Source organism: Schistocerca americana, chromosome 6 (genome assembly GCF_021461395.2).
Source record: "Schistocerca americana isolate TAMUIC-IGC-003095 chromosome 6, iqSchAmer2.1, whole genome shotgun sequence".
Taxonomy (NCBI): Eukaryota; Metazoa; Arthropoda; class Insecta; order Orthoptera; family Acrididae; genus Schistocerca; species Schistocerca americana.
Genome location: NC_060124.1, coordinates 340,741,171 through 340,768,600, shown reverse-complemented (window position 1 = coordinate 340,768,600; position 27,430 = coordinate 340,741,171). Strand labels below are relative to the sequence as shown.

Sequence of the window (27,430 nt, the reverse complement as noted above, 5' to 3'; positions counted from 1 at the left end):
AAAACGAGTCGCTTGTGTTCAGATCCGGAGAACATGACGGCCAATCCGAGCCCATGCCAGTGGACTGTCGGTACCACAGACTAAAAATTTGGTTCCGAAAGTGCTCCTCCAGGGCATTAAACACTTTCCTGCTTCGATGGGGTCGAGCTTCGTCTTGCCACATCATGTCGAAATGGCTCTGAGCACTATGGGACTTAATTGCTGAGTCCCCTAGAACTTAGAACTACTTAAATCTAACTAAACTAAGGACGTCACACACATCCATGCCCAAGGCATGATTCGAACCTGCGACCGTAGCGGTCGCGCGGTTCCAGACTGAAGCGCCTAGAACTGCACGGCCACCCCGGCTGGCATCTTGTCGAAATGAGGGTCACTTTGGATAATAAGAATCATTTTCCGAAACCTTCAGATACCGTTCGGTAGTCACCGTGCCATGAAGGAATATCGCACCGCCGGCCGTTGTTGCCGAGCCGTTCTAGGCGTTTCAGTCCCGAACCGAGCTCCTGCTATGGTCGTAGGTTCGAATCCTGCCTCGGGCATGGGTGTGTGTCATGTCCTTTGGTTAGTTAAGTTTAAATAGTTCTAAGTCTAGGGGACTGATGACCTCAGATGTTAGCCGGCCGTGGTGGCCAAGTGGTTCTAAGCGCTACAGTTTGGAACCGCGCGACCGCTACGGTCGTAGGTTCGAATCCTGCCTCCGGCATGGATGTGTGTGATGTCCTTAGGTTAGTTAGGTTTAAGTAGTTCTAAGTTCTAAGGGACTGATGACATCAGCCGTTAAGTCCCATAGTACTCAGAGCCATTTGAACCATTTTTGAACCTCAGATGTTAAGTCCCATAGTGCTTAGAGCCATTTGAACGATATCGCACCGCTTATTCCGTGACTGGTCATTGGACACAACACGGACATTGCACACAACACAGTCACCCATTGAGGGTGATGAGACTTCCCTATAACAAAACGCGGATTCCCAGTCCCCCAGATGCGCCAATTTTGCTTATTGACGAACCCATCCAAATGAAAGTGGGCTTCGTCGCTAAACCAAACCATACAGCGCATACTAATTCCCATAGTGCCCCGCGGCCAACCGCGGAGTTTGAACGTCCTAACGCAAACCGTTCAGACGTTATGACGATTTTTTCATATAGTTCAATAATTGACACCCAGTAACTTCGGATGTTTTGTAAACGTTAACAAGAATCACCCTCTATAAGGAGTAGGTGTGGACCTAAAAATGAACCTTGTTGCACTCCCGTCTTGATATGTCCCCAATCACTAAAATTTTCTAGCCTTGGAACATTGTTTGAATTATTCAGACCAACTTTTCGCATTCTTTTGTTGAGTATGATTCAAACCAGTTGAATGCAAACCGAAATTTTTCGAAGAGAGTAGCATGATCCACACAAACGAATGCCTCGTAAAGGAAAGGCAGGGGGGCGTAATACTTTAGTACGGAAATTTTATCGAAAGTAGTTGGAGAAAGTATTATAGAACACTCAGTATAATGTCGTTTATTGAAACTGAACTACACTTCTCGAACCATCACTATACGCCCACAAAAACAAATAACTTGTAGACGACCATTCATCAAGAGCGTCGGTGAGGTCCATCGGAGCTGGTCCTAGCTCGGCGAGGAACTGGCTGTACAGCTGCTGCGCTGGCCTTATAAAGCCGGCGGAGGTCGGCGGAGTACTCCAACTTTCCCCGTATCTGTGAGGCGACCTCTGCAGAAAAAGTTCGCATTAGTCTCTAGCAAGTTCTGTTTGTTTTGAAGAATTGTTTTCCTCTTGGTTGCGCCTGCAAGTGCTTGTGTATGTTATATGGTACACAGGGGTGTCTCGAGTGTAGTCTGCCTGTCAGGGGCCGTCTGTGGCAGACGTAACAGTAGTGGATGCTGTTTTTTGCTGGAGAGGAGCGCCGGCAGTGACGGCGAGCTGGCTGTTGCAGCGGACTCGATGTCGCTGTCGTCGCCGCCGGCGCAGAGCCCGCGGGACTCTGAGCGCGGGCCGCCGTCCTCGGCGGCGCCCTGCTCGGCGACGCCGTCGTCGGCGGCGCTGCAGCTGCCGCCCGAGGTGCGCCGCCTGCCCGAGGGCGCGCGACACCTGCTGCTGGGACACGTCGCCGCCGCCAGGGTCGCCCCGCGCTGCCGCAAGATCGCGCTCTACGTCTGCGCCGCCGACTCGCAAGGTAAGCGCCTGCTCGCTCTGATCCTACAAGATCTTTTGCAAACAGAAGACCCCATCAGAGCCGATCGTGCCAACGAGCCACTTCCTGGACACGGGCGAGAGATGGCGAGTCTGCCGGCCTGAATGTGGCTTTCAGGTTGTGATGGTTGTACACTTGCACAGAGTATTATGTCTGCTTTCCTGATAGCCGGTATGTTCACCTTTGCCACGGATAACAGTGGCGAAGCGTCGTGGCATGGAAGCAAAGAGACCTTAGTAGGCCGCTGGTGGTAGTTCGTGCAATATGTCACCTAATTCCTGTAAATTCATGGGAGGAAGCTGATGAGCTCTGACGCCATGTTCAATTACATCCGAGATATATTCAATCAGCTTCAAATCTGGCGAGTTGGGGTACCAGCACATCAACTGGAACTCGTCACTGATTCATCACACTCCTAGCCCTGTAAAATGGCACATTATCTTGTTGAAAAATGTACATGGTCTACAACCAGTGTACGATACTGCTTGGACATCATGGTGCCTTGCACGAGCTCCAGTGGATTCACAGATATCCACGTGAATGTTCGCCAGAGAATAGTCAAGCCGCTGGCAACTTGTCTCCATTCTGCAGTCCCACAGATTAGGTGGTAAGGAGCTCTACCTCTGGAAGACGATGGATTCGCGCCCTCCTATCAACATGATGAAGAATGTACATGTATTCATTAGACCATACAATGCTCTGTCACTTCCAGTGCTGATGGTCATGTGCCCATTTCAGTCATACTTATGGTGTTGACATTGGCACATGCATGGATCATGGGCTGTGGAAGCTCTTCGTTAGGAGTGTCCGGTGCACTGTCTGTTCAGGTACACTTCTAGCCTGCGTAAGGTGGCGTGGTCTCCTGACCTTCATTTCTTACATATTCCGACCTCACCATCGTATTCTGCGTATCAAGACGTTTCATTCGAGCCCAAACTCGATAGAGTAGAGTCAATTTTACGTATTTCCACTTAATCGATATACAAATCTCATAAATAAATTACAAGTGCCCACCAAGATTAAAAAGTCGAGGCTGGCGTACACAAACATTCAAGACACAACAGCCACAGGAGCTTTTGTCCGGTGGAGGCAACCAGCCAACTAGAAAGTCCGTAGCAGGGTGGGTTAGCATGCAGGTGTGCCGCTGGGCAGCCGCCCATGGACCAAAACAGTTTTTACCAGAGAAAAGGGATAATGGCCCGTGTGTTCACCTTAAAAGCAAAACCCGCTGGATTGTTTGGGAGAGCCCCAGCATACGCATTTTTTTTTTTTTTGATGGACCTAGTGCACAGTTTCAAAAATCTCACAAGTGAACAGTAAACGCCTAATGCAGATGCTATATATTTCCGAATTGGTCGGCTTAGCCATTCTCCCGTTTGTAAGAGTAGCGCTGATTGGTGGATTATTTCTGACGCAATGAGCCCGAGGAGTGAGGGAAAGACAGCGGACGATATACCCTTTTGCTTTTTGCGTGGAAGGAAGCCGTTCCAGTGACACACTTGCAGCGGAAACATGTAATGGGAGTGAGTGCGCTCGTGCGTGTACGCAGAGAGCGAGAAACAAAGTCTCTACTCAGTACTGCACTGAGAGAGCGCCTCTGTCACTAGCGAATTAGAGTGATACTCTATATCGAGTCGCTCGCGATTAAGCGTTTGTTAACTGTGTTGGCCGTGACACTTAATGTGCCGTGTGAACACAGACAGAGTATTAGTTTGCACCTGCGAGTGAACACTGAGTGACATCGCGGTGGACTGGTTATCTGACTGGTGTACCACACCAGTGGTTAGACTAGGGGCAGATAGGAGTCTTTGACTGCATCAAGGCGTAGTGAGAGTTCAATTGACGAAGTTCAATCCAGATAGAAAGAGATAGTTTTGTTATTTTTCAGCAGTAAATGGCGCAAGCAGCAGTCATCGCAGCTCACACTATTGTGCGGTTACAGCATAGGCGAGCCCCAGCTTTCCTCCATTAGAAATAATATACTTCATTCACATCACTCCATTACATTTCTCACGTGACAGCCACGACCGTACTTAGAAAAATTAAATCGGATAATTATTCAAGTTGAGTAGGTGCAGCTCTCAGCCATTCTGCCGAGTAAATAATATTCTTAAAGAAAAGGAATAAAAGAACTTTCCCACACTTTGTACATAAATCTCATTAACAGGATTAACTAGCAATACTCCAGTACCCAAGTATCCCACTAATTACATAAGCAAATAGAACGTTTTTGTGTCTTTTCCTTACAGCGGACGACTCCAGAGGATATTTATTGCCGAAAGTGTTTCAGGCATTTCTTTTTGTTATGTTAGGAGCGTCTGTCTGACTTCTTTAGTAGTGTGGGGTGGAAATTGCTTCTTGCTGGAGCCAAAGGGTACTTGTCAGATCAATCCGTCAACAAAACACCCACACACTGACACCTGTCCATCATTAAAGTCTGACGTTAGTTCCGCCATAGTTCTTGAGCCCTCATGTTTTACCAGTCCGCCCAGACCACGACGCCCAACATCCGTAATAAGGGGTGGCTGCCCAACCCCATGACGCCTGGATGCGGTTTAACTTTGATTTTGCGCATGCTGAAGACACTCACCACAAAGCTCCTCAAACACCTGACGTTTCCGAAATGCTCGTGCTGAACCTCCAGGCCATCACAATCTGCCATCAATCATACTCAGATAGATCACATGCCTTCGCCATTCTACACAGGGGCAGCATGCTCACTAATACTACATGCACTGTGTGTGTCTGACTAGCAGTCATTCCTCGCCAGGTGAAGCTGCTGTCACCTGGACGAGTTTATATCGATAGTAGGTCGGCAGTCATAACGTTCTGGCTGATCAGTGCAGTTTAACTGACGGTGTTCCAAGTGCTGCAGTATGGCCTGTAGACTTGTGCACCGCAGGATGCTGAAACGTCGGTAAGTACGTTCATTAATCGGTGCGTTCGGGGAGTATGCCGAAAGATAGTAGTTCCACTTTCTGTCACCAGGTGAAAATACGGAGCTGTTAACAATTAGAATGCGGTGTGGGTGCAGAAAAAGGGGAGAAACCATCACAAATGGTAACGGTGGTTCTGGAATGTTTATTAAGATATGGCCACAATTTGCAATATATTTTCAGTATCGTCTCCCGACTCAGCAACGTGCTGCGTCCATAAACAACGTGGTCATCAGTTGCTCGCAGCGTATCCCGTGTAATCAGGGAGAGATGTCGTTGTACATTAGCCTTCACATCAGGAAGAGACCGGACACATCCCTGATAGACACGATGTTTCAGATATTCCCACAATCAGAAGTTACGCTGATTTAGGCCGGGGGATCTTGAAGGACTCATGTATTGAAATTGCCTTTAGATTATGTGGTTTCTCGAAGGAAATCTCTTACCTGCCAAGAGACTTGGGGTGTCGTCGAATCTTGCACTAAAAGAGAGGGACAGGGCTGCAAAGCTGGAAGCAAGTGTTGCACAGTGATGTCCTTATAATGTGCAGATGTCACTGTAACCCTAAAAAGCCCGTGATGTGTCATCTCCTCGAAGAAAAACGGACCGAGAATAAAGGAGCTTATGAAACCAGACTACACAGTCCCATAAGCTGTTTGGTGTGGATGTTCCACTACAACCACATATGTAACAATTCTGTGCATTCACGGCACCGTGCCTCGTCCGTCCAAAGAATATTCTCTGGCCACACGTCATCCACCTCCATGCGTGCCAAAAAGGAAGGGCCAAGTCACGGTATTGGCTCAAATGGCTCTGAGCACTATGCGACTTAACTTCTGAGGTCATCAGCCGCCTAGAACTTAGAACTAATTAAACCTAACTAACCTAAGGACATCACACACATCCATGCCCGAGGCAGGATTCGAACCTCGAACCTGCGACCGTAACGGCCGCTCGGTTCCAGACTGTAGCGCCTAGAACCGCAGGGCCACTCCGGCCGGCCTCACGGTATTGTAACCCAACTTGGGGATTCATTTGTTGCACATTCTCAGTCTTCTAGGGATATCAGCGTAAAATGCGCCGCAAAATATTTTGAACTCTTGGCCAGGGAAGAGGCAGTTTCCGTGATACAGCTCGAGCACTGACTGTGCTGCATGGTCGGCTACAGCAACTCCACCAACAACTGGCATGGGAATGATCCAGGTCCCTCTCCGTGCTTCCCCGCCTAATTCACCTGTTTCTTCAAATTTCTTCATCATATTTTTTAGCCAATTTATTATGGGGCCCTTTATAGCTGTTTCTGTCTTCGATGTTCCCTCAATGCAGCGCTACTATTCCTGTCGTTCTGCTAAAAACATGGTCTTTCTTCTCAATAGCATTGCGTTTCGTAAGGAAAACGTCAACCTTCTTATCCCTTTACACCAACAGTCACTTTACAAAAGAAAACAGCACGTGTCGCCAAGCCATGAACAGAATAATGAAGTCAAAGCTGGAAATCATTTCACATTCTGCTTACAGCGTCATATTTTCACTCGGTGGCAGAAAGTGAAACTAATATTTTTTCAGCATACCTAGCGAGCGCACCAATTAATGACCACACCTACGATGTTTCAACGTACTGCAATGTATACATCCCGCACTGCAGCACGCGGAACATCGTCAGATTAATCGCAGCCACCCAGTCGATAAATGCTAGGCTGGCACCAAGTATACGTCCCAGTTACACTGATGGCAATCACTTAGAAAACATAACCGCCACGCGGGGTTAGCCGAGCGGTCTGAGGCGCTGCAGTCGTGGACTGTGCGGCTGGTCCCGGCGGAGGTTCGAGTCCTCCCTCGGGCATGGGTGTGTGTGTTTGCCCTTAGGATAATTTAGGTTAAGTAGTGTGTAAGCTTCGGGGCTGATGACCTTATCAGTTAAGTCCCATAAGATTTCACACACATTTGAACATTTCAAAACATAACCACGCTTGAATGTGTGACCTACACTAAATGGAGGCAGATGGTGTAAACCAACTCCTCAGCAGAGGGAGTGATAGTGTCGAAAAGGGCATCCAGTCACCAGTTGCAACTAAACATTGCCAAAAGGATGTAACAATGTCGACCCTCTAGTAAGACGGGAAAAGGCGAAGAAGAAAAAAAGAATATCTTGCAAACCGTACGGGCAGGTGAACAAGTGAATTATGTCAGTTCAGAGATTCGACATCCGTTCGTTAGTGAACCATACCGCCATTAACAACAAAGAGACAACCAGACGTAGTTCCTTCGCGGATATAACATTGGCTCGATGAAATTATTATTAAATTCCTGTTAATATCTGACAGAGCGGCACTGAACGGAATGGATCGGTAAATGACTCCACACTGCATTTCAAATTATGGCATTCACACATGCCCTCGATTGAATGGAACGCCAACGCCGAGGTTTCTCAGAAATAAAGTTTTGACTTTGAACTTCTTGGAAGCCGCTGGCGTCTCAAGTTTTACTACTGCGCTTACGCATGTTACAATAGCGGACTCTGAAGTGCCATTTGAGGAGTAGCTTAATTTCTTTTATTGTAGCAGACAATAACTATGTTTAAAAAGATCTCGATATTAATTTATATGTGAATTATGCAATACATGTGAACACGTGTAAGTAATTAGTTCTTTCAGCATAAGTTGTAGATAATAAAAGCATTTCTTTTAATCTTTAGTCAAGTATGGCACGTACACTGATGAGCCAAAGCATTATGACCATCTGCTTAATCTATTGTTTATCCGTCTTTGGAACGAAATACGTCACTTATTCTGTGTATCATGGATCCAACCGTTTGTTGGTAAGTTTGTGGAGGAAGGTGGCTTTAGATGTCTACGCAAAAGGTCATGTAATTCGTGCCGCGGTGGTGGCCCCCCGATGGCGATCCATATGGGTTCCATAAGATTTGCATCAGGCGCATTTGGTCGCCGAGACATCAACGTCAATGCACTACAGTGCCCCTCAAACCACTGTAGCATGGTTGCGGCACCGAGAAACGGATAGCTACACTGCTAAAAGAAGGCGTCGTCGTCGGAGAAGACAGCAACCATGAAGGGACGCAAGTGTTTCGCAGCTGTCAGCTTGTCTTCGGTTGCTACCACAGGTCCCATTCAAGAGCAGGAGAATGTCTCCAGCGCGCCACGGACGGATCCTGATGAGAGGATTATTATGCTACTCCATAGCATAATAACGCTCTCATGAGCATGCGCTGCACATTTCGAGACGCCAGTCATCTCGATGACGGCGTTTGTGGAGACGACCATCGACCTGGTGTAGCAAAAATGTGATTCACACGAAGAGCGGACGCGTTTCCACAGATCTACGGTCGAATCCCGATGGTCCCGTGCCCACTGGCCACTGCAGTCGTAACTGCCGGGATCGTTGGGTCAACACGTGGGGATGGTCCGCTGCGGAGCTCCGCGTTTAACAATGAACAGTGTGCTCCGAAAGACTTGTGCGCGCGCCAGCATTGTACTCCTTCCGCACAGATGCCACAAATCGTCATCTATCCTACTTTAGAGAGTAGGCAAGCCTCCGAACCCCACGTTCTGTGAAGAGTCGTGGACGTCCAAGCATTGGCGCCTAGTGGTAGTTTCACTGTCGTTCTACCTCTTTCCGTAGATGTTTTAGTCATCACATAACAAACCTGGACTTATACAACGAGTAACAAGCGTAAGAGAAAGATAAATAAAACGCATTTTGATTGTAATTATTACTCGTAATGATAGTGAAGCCGTGAAAGAATGATGAATGAAATATTATACCTAAGTGCACTTACTTTGTTGGACGTTTAACTTTACTGCACACTCACTGGGATGGAATATCACAAGCCGGCCGAAGTGGCCGTGCGGTTAAAGGCGCTGCAGTCTGGAACCGCAAGACCGCTACGGTCGCAGGTTCGAATCCTGCCTCGGGCATGGATGTTTGTGATGTCCTTAGGTTAGTTAGGTTTAACTAGTTCTAAGTTCTAGGGGACTAACGACCTCAGCAGTTGAGTCCCATAGTGCTCAGAGCCATTTGAATATCACAACTGCGAAGTATTCACGAGGATTTGAATGTTTCTGTAATAGATTTTCTTACACAAAAGAGGACACAAACCCGAAAGCGAAAAATTGTTTAGGTTCTAGAATACCAGTACAAAGAAACAGCCTACAATATTGATAAAGATGAACATAAATTGATGAAATAAGTTTTGAACATACACCACTGGCCATTCAAATTGCTACACCACGAAGAAGACGCGCTACACACGTGAAACTTAACCGACAGGAAGAAGATGCTGTGGTATGCAAATGATTAGCTTTTCAGAGCATTCACACAAGGTTGGCGACGGTGGCGACACCTACAACGTGCTGACATGAGGAAAGTTTCCAACCGATTTCTCATACACCAACAGCAGTTGACCGGCGTTGCCTGGTGAAACGTTGTTGTGACGCCTCGTGTAAGGAGGAGGAATGCGTACCATCACCTTTCCAACTTTGATAAAGGTCAGATTGTAGCCTATCGCGATTGCGGTATATCATATCGCAACATCGCTGCTCGCGTTGGTCGAGATCCAATGACTGATAGCAGAATATGAAATCGGTGGGTTCAGGAGGGTAATGCGGAACGCCGTGCTGGATCCCAAAGGCCTCGTATCACTAGCAGTCGGGATGACAGGCATCTTATCCTCATGGCTCTAACGGATCGTGCAGCCACATCTCGAACCCCGAGTCAACAGATGGGGACGTTTGCAAGACAACAACCATCTGTACGAACAGTTCGACGACGTTTGCAGCAGCATGGACTATCAGCTCGGAGACCATGGCTGCGGTTACCCTTGACGCTGCATCACAGGCAGGTGCGCCTGCGATGGTGTACTTGCCGACGAACACGGGTGCACGAATGGCAAAACGTCATTTTCTCGGATGAATCCAGGTTTCCAGGTTCTGTTTACAGCATCATGATGGTCGCATCCGTGTTTGGCGACATCGCGGGGAACGCACATTGCAAGCGTGTATTCGTCATCGCCATACTGGCGTATCACCCGGCGTAATGGTATGGGGTGCCATTGGTTACACGTCTCGGTCACCTCTTGTTCGCATTGACGGCACTTTGAACAGTGGACGTTACATTTCAGATGTGTTACGACCAGTGGCTCTACCCTTCAATCGTTCCCTACGAAACCCTACATTTCAGCAGGATAATGCACGACCGCATTTTGCAGGTCCTGTACGGGCCTTTCTGGATACAGAAAATGTTCGACTGCTGCCCTGGCCAGCACATTCTCCAGATCTCTCACCAGTTGAAAACGTCTGGTCAATGGTGGCCGAGCAACTGGCTTGTCACAATACGCCAGTCACTACTCTTGATGAACTGTGGTATCGTGTTGAAGCTGCATGGGCGGCTGTACCTGTACACGCCATCCAAGCTCTGTTTGACTCAATGCCCAGGCGTATCAAGGCCGTCATTACGGCCAGAGGTGGTTGTTCTGGGTACTGATTTCTCAAGATCTGTGCACCCAAATTGCGTGAAAATGTAATCACATGTCAATTCTAGTATAATATATTTGTCCAATGAATACCTATTTATCATCTGCGTTTCTTCTTGGTGTAGCGATTTTAATGGCCACTAGTGTAAATTGATGAAATTTTTCTTAACGGTCAAGAAGTCAGTTCATTGAAGGACATAAACGCAGTGGAACGTAGAAAGAAAAGACACAACGGAAAAGGCAAAAAGGCTATATGTATTGGCTTTTAAATATCGTTTGATGTCGATGTATTGAAGTATTTGAACTACTTCTTTGCTCAGCACTTTACCTTACAAACTTTGTCTATAGCGTCTAAAGATTTTTTCTTTAGCTATTGATAAGCCACACAGCGTAAGAAAACAAAAGATGTACGCAGAAGAGAAGGACGTTCATGGAGTATATGACGTTGTTTCAATGATTACAAAATCGAGTCACAATTACAAAGAATTTAGCAGTATGAGCCCACTTGCCAGTAGGACGTTGCATCCTATCTGGCATGGGAGCATGAACTGATTCGGTTCGTAGGCTGTTGTAATTTCTCTTGGAAGAAGCTGGCCCACAATTGTAACTGGTCCTTGATACCTTGAATACAGGCACTGGGACAGAGCTGGCGTGCGAGCTGATACCGAACATTTATTGGGGACAGACCTCGGGATCGTGCTGGCCATGGGAATATCTCAGCACCACGCAGACAGTTCGTAGAGCTAGGTGTCATGTGTAGATGCCCATTGTCCAGTTGAAAAGTGGCACCACGATATTATAACGTGAGAGATAACTCATGAGAAAGCAGGATGCCGTGTCGTACCGTTGTGCCACCAGTGTTCCCTCAATAATTCCCTGCCGTGATCTGACATCATATCCGATGATTCCACACACCATGACGTCAGGAGTAGTACAGCACCGCTCTACGTTTTCAAAACACTGGAGGAACGCGACCTCCCCCCCGGGGCACCACCGTACAGGCCGTTGGTGGTAATCTAGCTAAGTGCTCAGCCGCGATTCATAGCCAAACATAATGTGGCGGCCATTCATCAGTAGTCCACGCTTTCCGGTCACGGCACCATCCTAAACGCAGCCGTTTGTGTTGTGGGGATCACGGCAGCCTAAGCATGGGACAGTAATTCCTTAGAGCGGTTGCTGCTAGTCTCAGACCAATATGCCGATCCTCCCTTACGGTGGTCATATGCGATCTACCGAAACCTTGACGACAAATACGCTTGGCATTCCATTCCCATGAATACCACTATCACATCTGCGTGCCTCACATATCTTTATACTGAACGATTCGACAAACCAGCCAAATGGAGACCCACGACGAGGCTCCTTTCAAGCTGTCAGCTGGTGTCGTGTGACCAGGGCCTCCCGTCGTGTAGACCGTTCGCCGGATGCAATCTTTCGATTTGACGCCACTTCGGCGACTTGCGGGTCGATGGGGATGAAATGATAGTGATTAGGACAACACAACAGCCATTCCCTGAGCGGAGAAAATCTCCCGGGCCCTTAGGATTGACATTTCGCGCTGACCACTCAGCTACCGGGGGAGGGGGACAGCTGATAATAATGGTGCCTCACACGAGTACGCGGCATTTCCGTGTTCTTCACAGTGATCACTCACATCCGACTCTCTTCGCACCCCTTATATAAGCTGCCAGCCCTGGTAACAACACTAAATACGAACAATACAAATACACTCTTTTGGCCAGTCTACCTATCACAGGGAATTGCAGCTGAAGTTACGTTGACAATGGACTGTATCTTTTGCGTGCTTCAGTTCCTTCGTCAGTCATTTCTCATCATTGCTTAATCTTTGATTCTGACACAGTAGTTCCTTTCTTTGGTGCCTCTTAACTTCATTTTCACTGTTCGGTAGTGGGCTAAGAGAAGAGACTTCGTGTTAACGTTACATATAGCATTACGACACGACCACGTCAGCTTTGAATCGATGCTAACAGAACCCAGCATGTTGTACTGACCAGTGAATATTCAAGAGAGGCGAAATTAAATTTGGGTGTGACTGAAGGAAGCGAATATCAGTTGTTTCTGATAAGATAGTATCATATTATAAGATCAGTGTCGAATTTGGTGCTATTCGAGACAAGTAGGCTCCCTTCACTCCTTCCATTATCACAAGCTCAACCCTACCGTGTACACACACTTATCACAGCCAACAAAATGACACACATACACATGCAATTCATAGGTCGGAGAAAAACAGTGGCAAACCATCTCCACTAGAATCTTGCAAAGAGTCGTAATGCAGAATTCCTGTATCTCCTCCTCTTTCTCATGCCCTGAGTACAGCACCACTGCGAAATAACAACGAATGAGGTGAAGACATAAATTAGCACTAGGGAAGCCACATGGAACAGTTACACTAATCAGCCAGAACATTACGACCACAGACTTGCTATCGATATAAAACTTTTCAGGCGATAGCAGCGTCACCTGGTTAGGAATGACTACACACACACACACACACACACACACACACACACACACACAAGGTGCATGTAGTATCAGTGACCGTGTTGACGGTGTGTAGAATGAGGAAGACGCGCGATCTATTTGAGTTTGACTGAGGCCGGATTGTGATAGCCCAGAGGTTCAGCACAGACATTTCTGAAACAGTTGCATCAGGACATTACGCGGAATCAACGGCGACGAGTGAAAATGTGTACCGCACCAGGATTCGAACTCGGAATCTCCTCGTTACTATGCGTGATAACCACTGTGCCATGCGGGACACAGCGTTATCGCAACTGCACGGGCTAACTCGGCACGCCTCATCCCCGATCTACATTCCCATCGAGCGCCACCTATCAGCAGTTCCTGTCAACTTCCTCCACATTCGCTCTCTGAGATTGCCACACGAGGTCGGAGGTATTTCTGCATCCGCACTGAAGAAGGTGGATCCGTTGCCCAGCTAGGCCAATCAAATTATATGAATGTGTGGTGTTTGTTCTTTCGGACATGTGTGAGAGATATGCTGTTATACATTATATGTAAATTGAAGGCGGAGGGGGGAAGAAAGGAAAGGAAAGGAAAAGAAGTGGATCATAGATGTCAGCTGTAGTGGGACATTACACGGAATCAGTGTAAATATTGGCCTAGCTGGGCAATCTTCAATGCAGATGCAGAAGTATGTCCGGTCTCCTGTGGGCATCTCAGAGAGCGAACGTGGAGGAAATTGATAGGGACTGCGGATAGGTGGCGCTCGTTGGGATTGAAGACCAGCGGTGAGGGGTGCCGAGATAATTCACTCAGTTTCAATAACGCTGTGTCCCGTATGGCGCAGTGGTTAACGCACCTACCTAGTAATCAGGAGATCCCGGGTTGCAATCCCGGTCCCATACAAATTTTCACTCATCGCCCCTGATTCCGCGTAATGAACTGCTGCTGCTGACGGTAGTGATCCCTTCCCATTCTTTCCCTCTCCACTTTCAGTTTGCATATAATGTATGAAAGCTGTGTATTCTGCTCGGTATCTGTTCTTTCAGACATATCTGGAAGAGCAGACAACATGCATCCATTTAACATCTCGTTTCACTTGCAACAATATAAGCTCTCTTCTTAAGTTCCTGACTGTCCACATACTCGGAAATCGCCGCGTTTTTGGAAATAAACAGCCAGATATTTACTTCTACATTCGTTTTCCAATCAGGCGGAAGTCACGAAACAGAAGAAACTCATTCTTCAGAGAATATTGCAGAAAATACTTGAATTGCACTCATAAGAAAGTCCCAGAGTGGATTAAAAGCGCTAATATGAAAAAAAAATTAGCATATAGCGCGACGTGAACTTACTTCCTTCGATTCTGGAATCCACGTACTTACTCATTATGCCATGCCGAAGACATGCGATTTTTCTCGTAGTATCTCTTGAAGGCTTATATCATTTATGCGTCGTTAACTAACAGTTAAATATAAGTAATACTTTCTACACCTAAAAGAAAGTGGTATAATTCTGCCGTTAGCGTATCCTCTTCCAGTGTACTCAGGCATGCCTGAATAACGAAGAACAAAGTGGCAGATCATCTCTCTGTTAAGAAACTGGAATTGCAAGTGAAGTGGCAGCCGTAGTACCAGGTTACCGGCATATCACAGTCGAGGCAATAGTGGAAAAGTGAAGATTAGCCATGCATCAGTTTTAAACATCTCGCATGAGAGCTTCAACTGATCACACCCATTCAAACAGGCCATCAAACTGGCGCAGGATCGAAAATTTTGCACCGTTGTATCAGAGCAATCCAGGCTCTTAGTCAGCAAGGGCGAGTGCTAGGTGTATCAATATGACCCCAAGTTAAATGAGCAAAGCAAGTATGGGAAAAAATTGTATCCGCCGAAATTGTATCCTACCATCATAGGCAAAGATAGGGCTGAGTACTTCTTGGGACTTCCATGGTATAGTCCGATTCTTTTTTTCTATGCTGACTGCCTTGATGCAAGCCCCCACGACTTCCTCTCCTGTGCGAACCTCTTCATCTCAGAACAGCAAGTAGACCCACCGTCCTCACGTATTTGTTGTATGTATTACAATCTCTGTCTTCCCCCAGACGATTTTACCCTCTACAGCAACTTTCTGTTTGTCAATGTTCCCGCATATTCCTTTCCTCGCCGATTCTGCGGAGAACCTCCTTACCTTGTCAGCCCACCTAATATTCGACGCCTCCTATAGCACCACATCTCACATGCTTCGATTCTCGTCCGTTCCGGTTTCCCCACAGTCCATGATTCGCTTCCATACAATGCTGCTCTCCAAACGTACCTTCTCAGAAATGTCTTCCTCAATTAAGGCCAGTTTGATACTTGTCCACTTTATTTAGTCAGGAATGCTCCTTTCCCTGCGCTAATTTTTTTTATGTGCTCCTTGCTTCTTCATACGTTGTTTTACTTCCAGAATAACAGAATCCCTCTCTTCGTCTGTCTCGCTGTCACCAATTTTGATGTTTACTTTTATTGGTAATCACCTTACTGCTACCGATCATTACTTTTGCCTTTTCCCAACTTACTCTCAGTCAATATTCTACATTTCGTACGATGTTCGTTCAGTGCAGTATATACAATACTTCTTCCTCGTTTTGATCGAGGATAGTAATGTCACCAGCGTGTGTTATTATTGACATTTCTTCACCCTGAATTTTAATTACACTCCTGGACCTATCTTTTACTTCCCTGATTGCTTCTTAGAGGTATCGACTAAACAGTAGAGGAAAAGACTACTTCTCTGTCTTATACCCTTCTTAGTCAGAGCGCTTTGCTCTTGGTCTTCCATTCTTATTGTGCCTTGTTGGTTCTTACGCACATAGTATAACACCCGTCTTTCCCTACAGCTTACACCTACTTTTTCTGAAAAATTCGAACGTCTTGTACAATTTTTCAAGGTCAAACTCTTTTCTTGGATCGACAACTCCGATGAACTTTTCGATGTTTCTTAAGTCTTGCTTCCATTATCAAGCGCGACGTCAGAAGTGCCTCTCCGGCAACTTTACATGATCAAAATCCAACCTGCTCACCAGCTAACAGATTCTCAATTTTCTTTCTATTCTTCTATATAATATTCTTGTCAGCAATTTGGACGCAAGAGCTGTTAGGGTGTTTGCGCGATAATTCTCATTCTGAACTGAGTGGATGATACTTTTTTCTAGAGTCTGATGGTATGTCTCAGTCTCGTAGACTGTACACACCTATTTGAATAGTCGGTTGGTTACCATTCCCTCCAGTGATTTTTATATATTCCTAAGGAACGTTATGTAAGCCCTCTGCTTTATTTAATTACTAGACTTATAAATGACTAGCAGCTTGTGAATCTAGTACCGGATCCCTCGTGTCGTCCAAATGGACTTCCATTTCTTCTTCTATCACGTCATCCGACATAACCCACCTCTCCCACCCCTTTCCCCACCTCCTCGTAGAGGCCTTCAGTGTACTCTTTCCAGCTGTCTGCTCCCTACATTTAACAGCAAAATCCCTGCTACACTTTTAATGTTGTTACCTTCGCTTTTAATTTCATCGAAGTTACGTTACTGTTAAAGAATCTTTGGTCTTGCTGTGGCACAGTCTTTGCCTCTGGGCAGTCCGATACATTCTTAGTTGAAGTGTGGTCGGTGATGGACGTATTCAGTATGTTGTGTTGATTTGTCATTGTGTCTGTTAGATGAAGATAGATTTATTGAAAAGGACAGCAGGGGTGAACATGATGTATGTACTGAAAGGCGAAATGAATATAAATTTTGAAGTCTGAGGTAAGATTGCAACACTGCGCAGCTAGTGTGTCGGAGTGATTCTCGTCAGTTAGATAATGTCGTTCAGTTGCTCAGAGCTGAAACAAAGACCACCCCACTTCCTTGAGTCATGCATTAAAATATCAACTGATTAAGCTGTTTGCTTTTTATAGAAATTCTCTGTTAACATTGTACCCTTTTCAAATCATTGTTCACTTTGTTAAGCATAGTATTGTTCAGGCCAATGATATGTGTGAAGATTAAGAGAAGTTTATTCTGTCTCTATGAAAACATAATTCATTCTAAAATCGTTGTTTTGAAATATCATTTCATAGGCATGGTTACCCTCCCCATTCCACTGTTTAAAGGTTTATATTACGGATTAGCACACTGCATCATGTGGTATGCAACAGTCTGAATATTAATTTACGAGGGTTGGAACTTTAATAGTGGTAGCTATTTATTTATAGCTTGTACAAAATAGATACGTGTTTCAAAGTTTTACTGACCTTCAAAGGAGTCACCAGCATTGTGTTTAACCCGTTGCCAGCGATGTGGAAGTCGTAGGATACTCTTAGCAGTGCCAGTTGCGTTGACAGTTCGAGTGCTGCGGTCTATTGCCCAACGAATTTGTAGCAGTTCTGAAGCGAATGCCGTGAAGAGTTTCCTTCAGTTTAGAAGTCGAGCTGAACTCACGAGGGCTTAAGTCAGGGGAGTGCAGTAGGTGGTATAGCACTTAGCAGCCCCATCAAACAAACAAATCAGAAACAGCTTGCTGTACGTGCTTGAGCATTGTCCTGCAAAATGATGGTCAGGTCCTGCAGAAAGTGTCATCACTTCTGTCTCTAGTCTGGTCGTAGGTTGTGTTCCAGAAATGAGCAGCATATAGACAGAAGTGATGACACTTTCTGCAGAACCTGACCATGATTTTGCAGGACAATGCTCAAGCACGTTCTGTGCAAGCTGTTACTGATTTGTTTGACTGATGGGGCTGCTAAGTGCTATACCACCTACTGCGGTCCCCTGACGTAAGTCCTCATGAGTTCAACTCGATTTCTAAACTGAAGGAAACTCTTCACGGCATTCGCTTCAGAACTGCTACAAATTCGTCAGGCAATAGACCGCGTCGCTCGAACTGTCAACACAACTGGCACTGCTAAGAGTACCCTACGACTTCCACATCGCTGGCGACGGGTTATACACAATGCTAGTGACTGCTTTGAAGGTCAGTATAACTTTGAAACACGTATCTATTTTGTACGAGCTGTAAATAAATAGTTTCCTTTATTAAAGTTCCAACACTCGTAGAAATAGAAAACTAACTTAGCCGCTTCCTGCTTGCTGTTTACTGTTGTCCTTTCAATAAATTTGCAACAGTGTTGTCAAGATGTGAGCTAAGTGAAAATTTTCATTAGGGTCAGATAAATTTTTTACTTCAGTTGCGCATTTGATACAAAGGCAAGTCGCTTTCATACCAGTTACAGTTCAGTTCAAATCAGGTTCTGTTTAGTCAAAGGTTAGCATACGGGTTGAGTTTGAATAACAGTTTGTGGGTAAATAGTTTTGGTAAAACGTAGACTTTTTGACTAATAGGTAAATTTGGGCTAAATTTCATGCAGAAACACATAGTGGGGAACATACGCTATCTCTTGACAACGTTACCGATAGCCATAAAGACGAAGCGTCGGGAAGCCAAACTAGGAGGTGACTCTTCTTGATGACAACGCCCCTGCTCTCTCTACACAGAACACAGGCACTTAAGCTGCCTCTTGTGTTTATTATATTGTGTCTAACTCCCTTGTTCTGTTGACATGATGCCCAGTGAATTCTTCCTCTGTGGGTGGACGAAGAAACCATTTTGTCGCGGGCAGTTCCAAAATGACGACGAGGTGATTTTCTAGGCAGACGTTTTCCTGAACAGCCCAAATGCAGACTTTTAAATCCAAGTTCTCCGCCAAATCATCCACCTTTGGGAAAAATGTGTCACACTGAACAGTGAGTGTCTACTGAAGGACGAACACCATCACAAAAATCGTGTTCGCAGTATAATGATTTCAAAATAATGACTAAAACTTTATGATTATCTCTCCTACGTTCTTTATTTAACGGAATTATACACCTTTTGAAAAGAGTAGTACAGTGTTGTAACACATTCCAATGCTAACATCAAAACTTTTCACAAAAAGGAAACCCGCACGCTGTGATAAATGTCAGGCAGCATCCTGTCGGCACAGCACTTTTTCGACTCCACCTCTCTGTTAGCACTGCCCAACAGGGTTGAAATTTCGCTGACTCCCGATTCATATTTAGCAGTTTCACCGGTATTTTGTTTTTCATCTTGTGAGCAGTTTCACTTCTAACGTTAACTGTGACTGTATCACTGCAATCCCCTTCTCACAAGATAATGAAAGCAATTAAAAAGTACATACTTTCAATTGTTAAAACATTGGGTCTTTCTTGGTGGATTAAGGTAACTGAATTGCTACACTAAATAATTATTTTTAATGTACTACAGTTTTAAAACGAAATAGAAAGTATAAAATGATTTCTCCTAGCCCCATACAGATTCCTAATTCCTTGTGGATAGTCATGAAAACCTGCAGTTGCGAATTTGTAATAGCTATAGGGTTCCCCAAGGTTCAATCTTAGGTCCACTATTGTTCTTCATTTATGTAAACGACCTTCCACCTCATATACGACAAGCTGATTAGTTCTTTTTGCAGATGACACTGATATTTTAATCCACACAAACATGCATACAGAAACAGATCAAATGGTATACACAGTTGTTAAAATTATCATTGACTACTTTCCTGCACTACAACATACACAGTTTTGCACATATAGGGCTACAACACCAGTGATAATTGTAACACATGGTGAGGAAACTATAAATAGGGTGGACACTTCAAAATTCGTAGGTGTCCATATTGATGAGATGTTAAATAGGAAAAAAAAACACATTTCAGAACTACTAAAACAACGTAGTTAAGCCTCATTTGCACTTAGAATTATTGCAGATCTTGGGGAGAGACAAATCAGTAAGCTGATATGTTTTGCATATTTTCATTCAATAATGTTATATGGAATATCATTCTGGGCTAACTCATTTTTAAGAAGGAACGTCTTCATTGCAGAAAAATGTGCTGCAAGAATAATATGTGGTACACACCCATGATCCTCTTGTTGACACCTGTTTGAAAAATTGACCATTCAGATTACTGCTTCACAGTATTTTTATTCCCTTATCATGTTTCTAAAGTAATTGACTACTGTTCAAAAGGAACAGTGATGTACATAATTACAACACAAGAAGGAAAAATTACATTCATTATTCCACATCATGGTTGTCTCTAAAAGAGTTGCACAATGCTGCATAAAATTTTATCACTTGCCCAATGATACAAAATACCACACAGACAAAGTAAAATTTGAAAACAAACTGAGAAAGTTTGTCCCTGACCACTCCTTCTATTCTGTAGAAGAATTTCTATTAGTGTAATGTGTAAAAGGTGGTGCATAGGATGTACTCATACAACATTTGTATATCTTTTCTCTATTTCGAAAAAAGCTTAAAATTTTTCAGAATGTAATATGTGTACAAATTAATTTGTGATGTGAGTGTAAAATGACTCATCCCACATGATTATGATATCCATGGAACATGGAGCGAACGAACTACTAACTAACTAACAGTACTAATATGATTTAAAACGTAAAACGTGGGATGCGTGCAGTAGATAATAGTAAAGAGTACTGAAAGTAACTGTCCTTGAGAAATCTCTCACAAGATGTCATATCATTTGCAATGCAACGAAATTGTAAATGATTTAAGTGAACTTTTCATGAATCAATTATTTATTGCGTGTGCCGTACATTTCTCGTTTTAAATCTTTCAAATATTGCCGTAGCTATTAAAAATTCGCAAGCACAAATTTTCAGGAATATCTATCATGGGATAGGAATCCTTATAGGCCTATTAGAAATTATTTTATCCGAATGTCATCCAGAAAGTAAAGAACGTTTTGACATAACTAAACAAAAATAGAAGAGATAAACAAAAAACTTTATTTACAAAGTTGTAGTACCTTACCCTATTTTTCAAGCTGCAAGGCACTTATTGTAACGTAGGGTAAATTTTTTAATTCCCATGTGTTTCTCCTCTACCACCGAAGATCTGAGCCAGGATGTCACCGCCTGTTTGATGTTTTCATTGTTTGCAAACTGTTTTCCAACCAAAGATTCCTTCAGTTTCAGGAATAAGTGAACACCACTGGGTGCCACGCAAGACAGTGAAGTTCTTGTGTCCGTATTGATGCCATAATGACTGACGACTGACCACTCCGAACTTCGTTGAGCATGCTGGTTTTCTTTGATTAAACATAACCACTATTTTCTCATTGAAGACCTGTTCAATGGCCTATCACCATAAACATTGTTTATTTACCAGTAAATTTCGATAATCCGAAAATTTTGTGCATTCATAAACCAAATGATACTCCACACTGCGTATTTACGAGATTTTCGGTGGGTGCTGCTATGTCGAAAGGTTACAGAACAGGCTTGGTCGCTTGAATCATTAATTTAAGGCACTATTTTGGATGACTGTTTCACATTACTGTATGGTGCTATGTCATATACTGTAACTAGCTGTGCATCGTGATCAGAACAACCATTCCTAACAGGAAAAGTTTTTATCTGGTTAAATTTATCTTGGTGTATAAAAACATTATCCATCACTGTGCTATTTTCTAGTACTGCGTAGGTAGGAAAATCAGTAACTGATGTCAAATTAAAAAAAACCAAGTAATACTTAAAGGTGATTCTTTTTGTCAGATTCTTTCGAAAAATCGACATTGAGATCCCCACAAACAATAATTTTCGTCCCTCTGACAGATAGCACAACAAAGAATACAAGTTTTTCAGAAAGAGCTGTAACATCTCCAGCACCTGCCTGTCTGATCTTCTCATTAAGCTTAATTTCGTTGAATGTTGAATCAATGGTCACTCATCTTCGCCTAAAAAAGAGGTGCTCCCTTGAGTTTCAGTGTCCCCCGTTAAAGATTTTGCTATCATCCCGGCCAACTTATCCTTCCTTTTCCTACTGAGATGTAGGCCATGCCCTGTGACGTCCCACCTACCAATAGTATCAACAGGAACAAAACCCATGCCTGACAAACTAGCCGCCAGAAACAGCTGATCTAACTCCACATTGTCCTTAGTGACAGAGCTGTTCAATATGGGCAGATCATACCGCATGAAAGCAGGAACCAATCCAAGACTTGTATGGTTCGTTGCAGATGCTATTTTTATCAGGTCACACTCAATACTGTAGCAATGGTCCCCCCAATACTGTTTCCTGTTCCACCCATTATCACAACATGATCCTGCATTGTAAAACTGTTGCAGAATAAACTTTCATCCTCTATCATTTGGCTAAGATGTGCACAGGGCTTCAAAGAACTTGTGACCCGGTAACTGTCACCTAATTTTTCCTGCACCATCTGGCCCACACCTCTCCCACGGCTACTAACTAACAACAGAACTTTCCTCGTACTTTCTACTTTTTTCGAAAGAGTTGATTTCCTGGCGAAATTCTGTTGAGTATTAACTACATTTACATCTACTTGAGCTTCTTCCGTATTTAACTGAAGTAATAACGCAAATCTATTGTTTGTGTCAATTATAAAAATTACAGCACTGTATTAAGAAAATTTACTAAAAATTCTAGAAGTACGTGCATTATGTCTGAGATTAGCACCTCTGACAATAAAATTAAAACAGTTTGGAATATTGTTAAAAGGGAAACAGGGCAACCAAGAGCACATAAAGATTGTGCTTCTATTAAACTCAGGGAAAAGTTTGTTAACAAAATTCACAAATAGAAAATATTTTAATAATCATTTTTTTATGTTGTAGTGAAAAAAAGTATCCGACTGTTCATTAGAAAATTCAATGCTGTATTTGGAAGAGGCAATACCTACGCAATTTGCTAAAACTGAAATTCAGCACACCTCTCCTGCTGAAATTAGGAAAATAAATTCACTCAAAAAGCAAAAGCTTGCATGGACTTCAAATTTTTGGTAACAATTTCGGGAAACAGCGATCTTGTAAGCTATATAAAATCAGTGAGAAACAGCCTAGATCGCGATGGTACTTTAATAAAATGACCGGTTTCGGCCGAGGCTTAGACCATCTTCAGGCAGAATCCTCAGCTGAAGTTGACGACGGAGCTGATCCTCCTTCATACACAAAAGGGTGAGAACACAGTTGCAGAAACAAAACAAAAAAACCCGCCACCCTCAACGGACGCAAAATCTCCAAGACTAGCGATCTTTTACAGAAGCTCGAAATTTAGCACGGACTCCAGTGCGAGATGCTTATAATAGTTTCCACAACGAAACTTTAACACAGCCTTCCGAAAGTCCTTCCCCAAAGAAGACGAAGTAAATAGAAAATATTCTAGAATTCTAATCAAGAACAGCTGCCAACATGGGAAACGTAGAAGTAGATATCCTTGGATTAGTAAAGCTACTTATATCACTTAACAAAAGCAAGTTTTCCCGTCCAAACTGTATAACAGTATGCTAATGCAATAGCTCCAAACTTAACAAACGTATACAACCGTTCGCTAGACGAAAGATCGTTACACCAATATTCAGGAAAGGTAGCAGCAGTGATCCACTAAATTACAGGCCCATATCATTAACTCGATATGCAGCTGGAGTTTGGAAAACATTTTGTGTTCGAACATTATGAGTTACCTCGAAGAAAACGGTCTATTGACACAATCAACTCGAATTTACAAAACATCGTTCTTGTGAAACACAGCTAGATCTTTACTTGTAAAAAGTGTTGAGTGCTACTAATAAGCTGTATTTCTGTATTTATGGAATGCTTTTGACACTGTACCACACAAGTGGCTTCTAGTGAAATTGCGTGCTTATGGAATATCGTTTCAGTTACTTGCCTGGATTCGTGATTTCCTGCTAAAGAGACCACAGTTCGTAGTAATTGACGGAAAGTCATCGAGTAAAACAGAAGTGATTTCTGGCGTTCCCCAAGGTAGTGTGATAGATCCTTTGCTGTTATAAAAGATTTGGGAGACAATCTGAGCTGCCGTCTTAGGTTTTTTTGCAGTTGACGCTGTCGTTTATCGACTAGTAAAGTCATCAGAAGATCGAAACAAATTGCAAAAAGATTTATAAAAGATATCTGTATGGTGCAAAAATTGGCAGTTAACCCTAAATAACGAAAAGTGTGGGGCATCCACATGAGTCCTAAAAGAAATCCGTTAAACTTCGATTACACGATAAACCAGTCAAACCTAAAGGCCATAAATCCATCTAAATACCTAGGAATTATAATTACGAGCAACATAAATTTGAATGGTGAAGACTAACCAAAGACTGCAGTTGGCAGGGTACTTAGAAAATGTAACAGATCTACCAAAGAGACTACCTACACTACGCTTGTCCGGCCTCTGTTAGAATACTGCTGCGCAGTGTGGGATCCTTAGCAGATAGGATTGACGGAGTACATCGAAAAAGTTCAAAGAAGAGCAGTACGTTTTGTATCATCGCGAAATCTGGGAGAGAACGTCACTGAAATGATACAGGATTTTGGGTGGACATCATTAAAACAAAGGCCTTTTTCACTGCGGAGGAATCTTCTCATGAAATTTCAATAACCAATTTCCTCCTCCGAATGCGAAAATATTTTGTTGACGACGACCAACATAGGGAGAAACGATTACAACAATAAAATAAGGGAAACTAGAGCTTGCCCGGAAAGACATAGGTGTTCGTTTTTTCCGCGCACTATACGAAATTGGAATAACAGAGAATTGTGAAGGTGGTTCGATGAACCCTCAACCATGCGCTTAAATGTGATTTGCAATATATCCACGTAGATGTAGATGTCGAACAAGCAGTTGAACTCAGTCGCTGAAACTGCTAATGGAGTTGATGTCATTTCCAGCAGAGTGCTAAAAGCTCGTTCCCAACAAACAAGTAGGGCTCTCAGCGAGTACTAGCTCACTGAAACAGAGCATTTTTCTGGACTGGTCAAATATACTATTGTTAAACCATTCCATAAAAAGGAGGATAGGTCTGATACTAACTACTGCTGCCCAATCTAACTACCGAGAGCTTTATCCAAAATTCTTGAAAAAGTAATGTATTCAAGAGTAGCCTCACATATTTGTAAAACTGAAGCACAAAAAAATTTCAGTTGCATTTCCAGAAAGGCTTTTCAATAGAAAATGCGATGTATGCTTTCAGTGGTCAGATATTAAAAGATCTTAGTAACCGAACACCACCCATCGAGATTTCTTGTGATCTCTCAAAGGCTTTTGAATATGTGAATCATGAAATTCTTCTCGATAACTACTGTGGTAGAGGTCGGACAGTGTACAAATGGTGTGATTCATATTTAACTGGAAGAATTAGGAATGTTCAAATTAACAGTACAGATAGTCTGCAAAAATTCGCGAAGCCCTCTGTCTGTTGTGGTGTCAACAACAGTGTCCCACAGGGCTTAGTCTTGAGTCCCTTATTGTTCTTAGTACATATTAATGACTTGCCATTCTATGTTTGTGAAAATGCAAAGCTAGTTCTTTTTGTTGACGATACAAGTATAGCAATCACACTCAACAAATGAGAATTAGCTAAGAAAATTGTGAATAATATTTTCAGAAAATTATTAAGTGGTTCTCTGTAAATGAACTCTCACTAGATTTTGAGAAAATACAGTAAACCATTGAGAAATATAGACTTTGAACGGAAGTCTGTTGCTAAGGCAGAATATTAAAAATTTCTGAGTGTGTGCTCTGATGAGAAATTGAATTGGAAGAAACACATTGATGAGCTGCTGAAATGCTTGAGCTCAGGTACTTATGCTGTTAGGTTTAATGCAAATCTTGGTGATATGCATATCAGTAAATTAGCCTACTATGTCTATTTTCATTCACTGTTTTCATGTGGCATCATATTTTGGGTAATTCATCGTCAGGAGAAAAAGTATTCATTGCACAAAAGCGTGTAATCACAGTAATAGATGGAGCCCATCTGAGATCACATGGCAGATACTTATTTAATGGACTAGGGATATTCGCAGTATCTTCACAATACATACATTCACTTATGAAATTTGTTGTTAATAACACATCCCAGTTCAGAAATAATAGCAAAGTGCATAGCTACAACGCTAGAAGAAAGGATGATGTTCACTGCTCTGGGTCATATCTGACTTTGGCACAGTAGGGGTGAATTATCCTACCTCAAAATTCTTTGATCATTTACCAAATAGCATTAAAAGTCTGACAGATAGCAAACCAGCATTTAAAAACAAATTAAAATAATTTCTGAATGAAGCTCCTTCTACTCAATAGATGACTTTTTAGGTATGAAGTAGTAATTGTAAAAGAAATTAATTAAATAAAACAAAAATTTAATTATATTGTGTAAAGACACATTGTCTTAAACTGATACGTTTCACATAATTACGAAATGTCGTATTCATGATCTATGGAATAAGTGTTAATGTAATATAACAAAACTTGGATCACACTGAAATAGGGCAAGGTGCTGTGGGGGATCGGCGTCGAGTTTGGGGCGCAATCATTCTGTACTTTCTGGATGAATTTCGTACTTTTTACTTCGTTATAAAAACTCACATATTAAAAAATTATTTAAATAGGTATTTCCTGATTTTTTGACTTGTGTCCGCGTGAAATTTGAATCATACTTCAGTGAAACCAGCGGTTAATTATCCGATGGTGTCATCCAGTGGTGTTCATACCTTAGATTCCACATAGTCGGAACACGTCTGTTAGACAGTGTTATCCGCTGTCCTAATGATATTTTTCTTGGACGTCAGTCGTGAAGCAGGAGGGTAGTGAGCATATAATGGGTGTTTATTGGAGGTAGATACTTTATATCATTCTCTCCATACAGCCATCTCACGCCAGATGTCTGGAGGAGAAATTCCAGCCAAATAGTAATATTTTTGCCGCGCTTTATGTTTCGGACATCCAGTATTAATTTACATGACTCATTAACAGCAACACCTACTTCTTTTGTGTGGGCAAAATTATACCACAAAGGCCTAGCATATTCACCTGCAACGTAACACAAAGATAAAGCTTTAGTCCTCACTGCTTTTTCTGCAGCACCACAGGATGTTGCCGAAATTTTACGCAGTATGTTAATTTTGCAGGTGCTTTATGGTTTACATTCAGACATTGCTACTTGAAAGTCAGTCTATGGTCACGAATGAGCCCAGGATATTTGGGCTACAAACTGTGTTTCAGCTGCACTCCTCTCCAAGTCAACTGTAGTTCCACGATGAATTTTGCATGATGTTTATATTATACTTATAGAGGTACAATTAACATGTTATTAAAATTCTCCTATGCAATATAGTCAAAGAATCTCATGAGGGATTAGACACAGAGAATTTTGTAGAAATCTCTTACACAATTTCTGAATAAAAATTACATGTATTACTTTTTTTTAAAATATTTTTTTTTTAATTTCATA

The 27,430-nt window shown here is 43.1% G+C and overlaps 1 protein-coding gene across 1 annotated transcript in view; it reads left to right on the top strand.

Moving 5' to 3' along the window:
• Positions 1–27,430, top strand: part of LOC124619443 (NACHT domain- and WD repeat-containing protein 1) — a 578,477-nt gene that overhangs the window by 342,834 nt on the left and 208,213 nt on the right. The window contains exon 5 of the mRNA XM_047145830.1: positions 1,949–2,188. Within this exon, the coding sequence (XP_047001786.1) occupies positions 1,949–2,188 (240 nt within the window). The remainder of the gene's footprint in view (positions 1–1,948; positions 2,189–27,430) is intronic.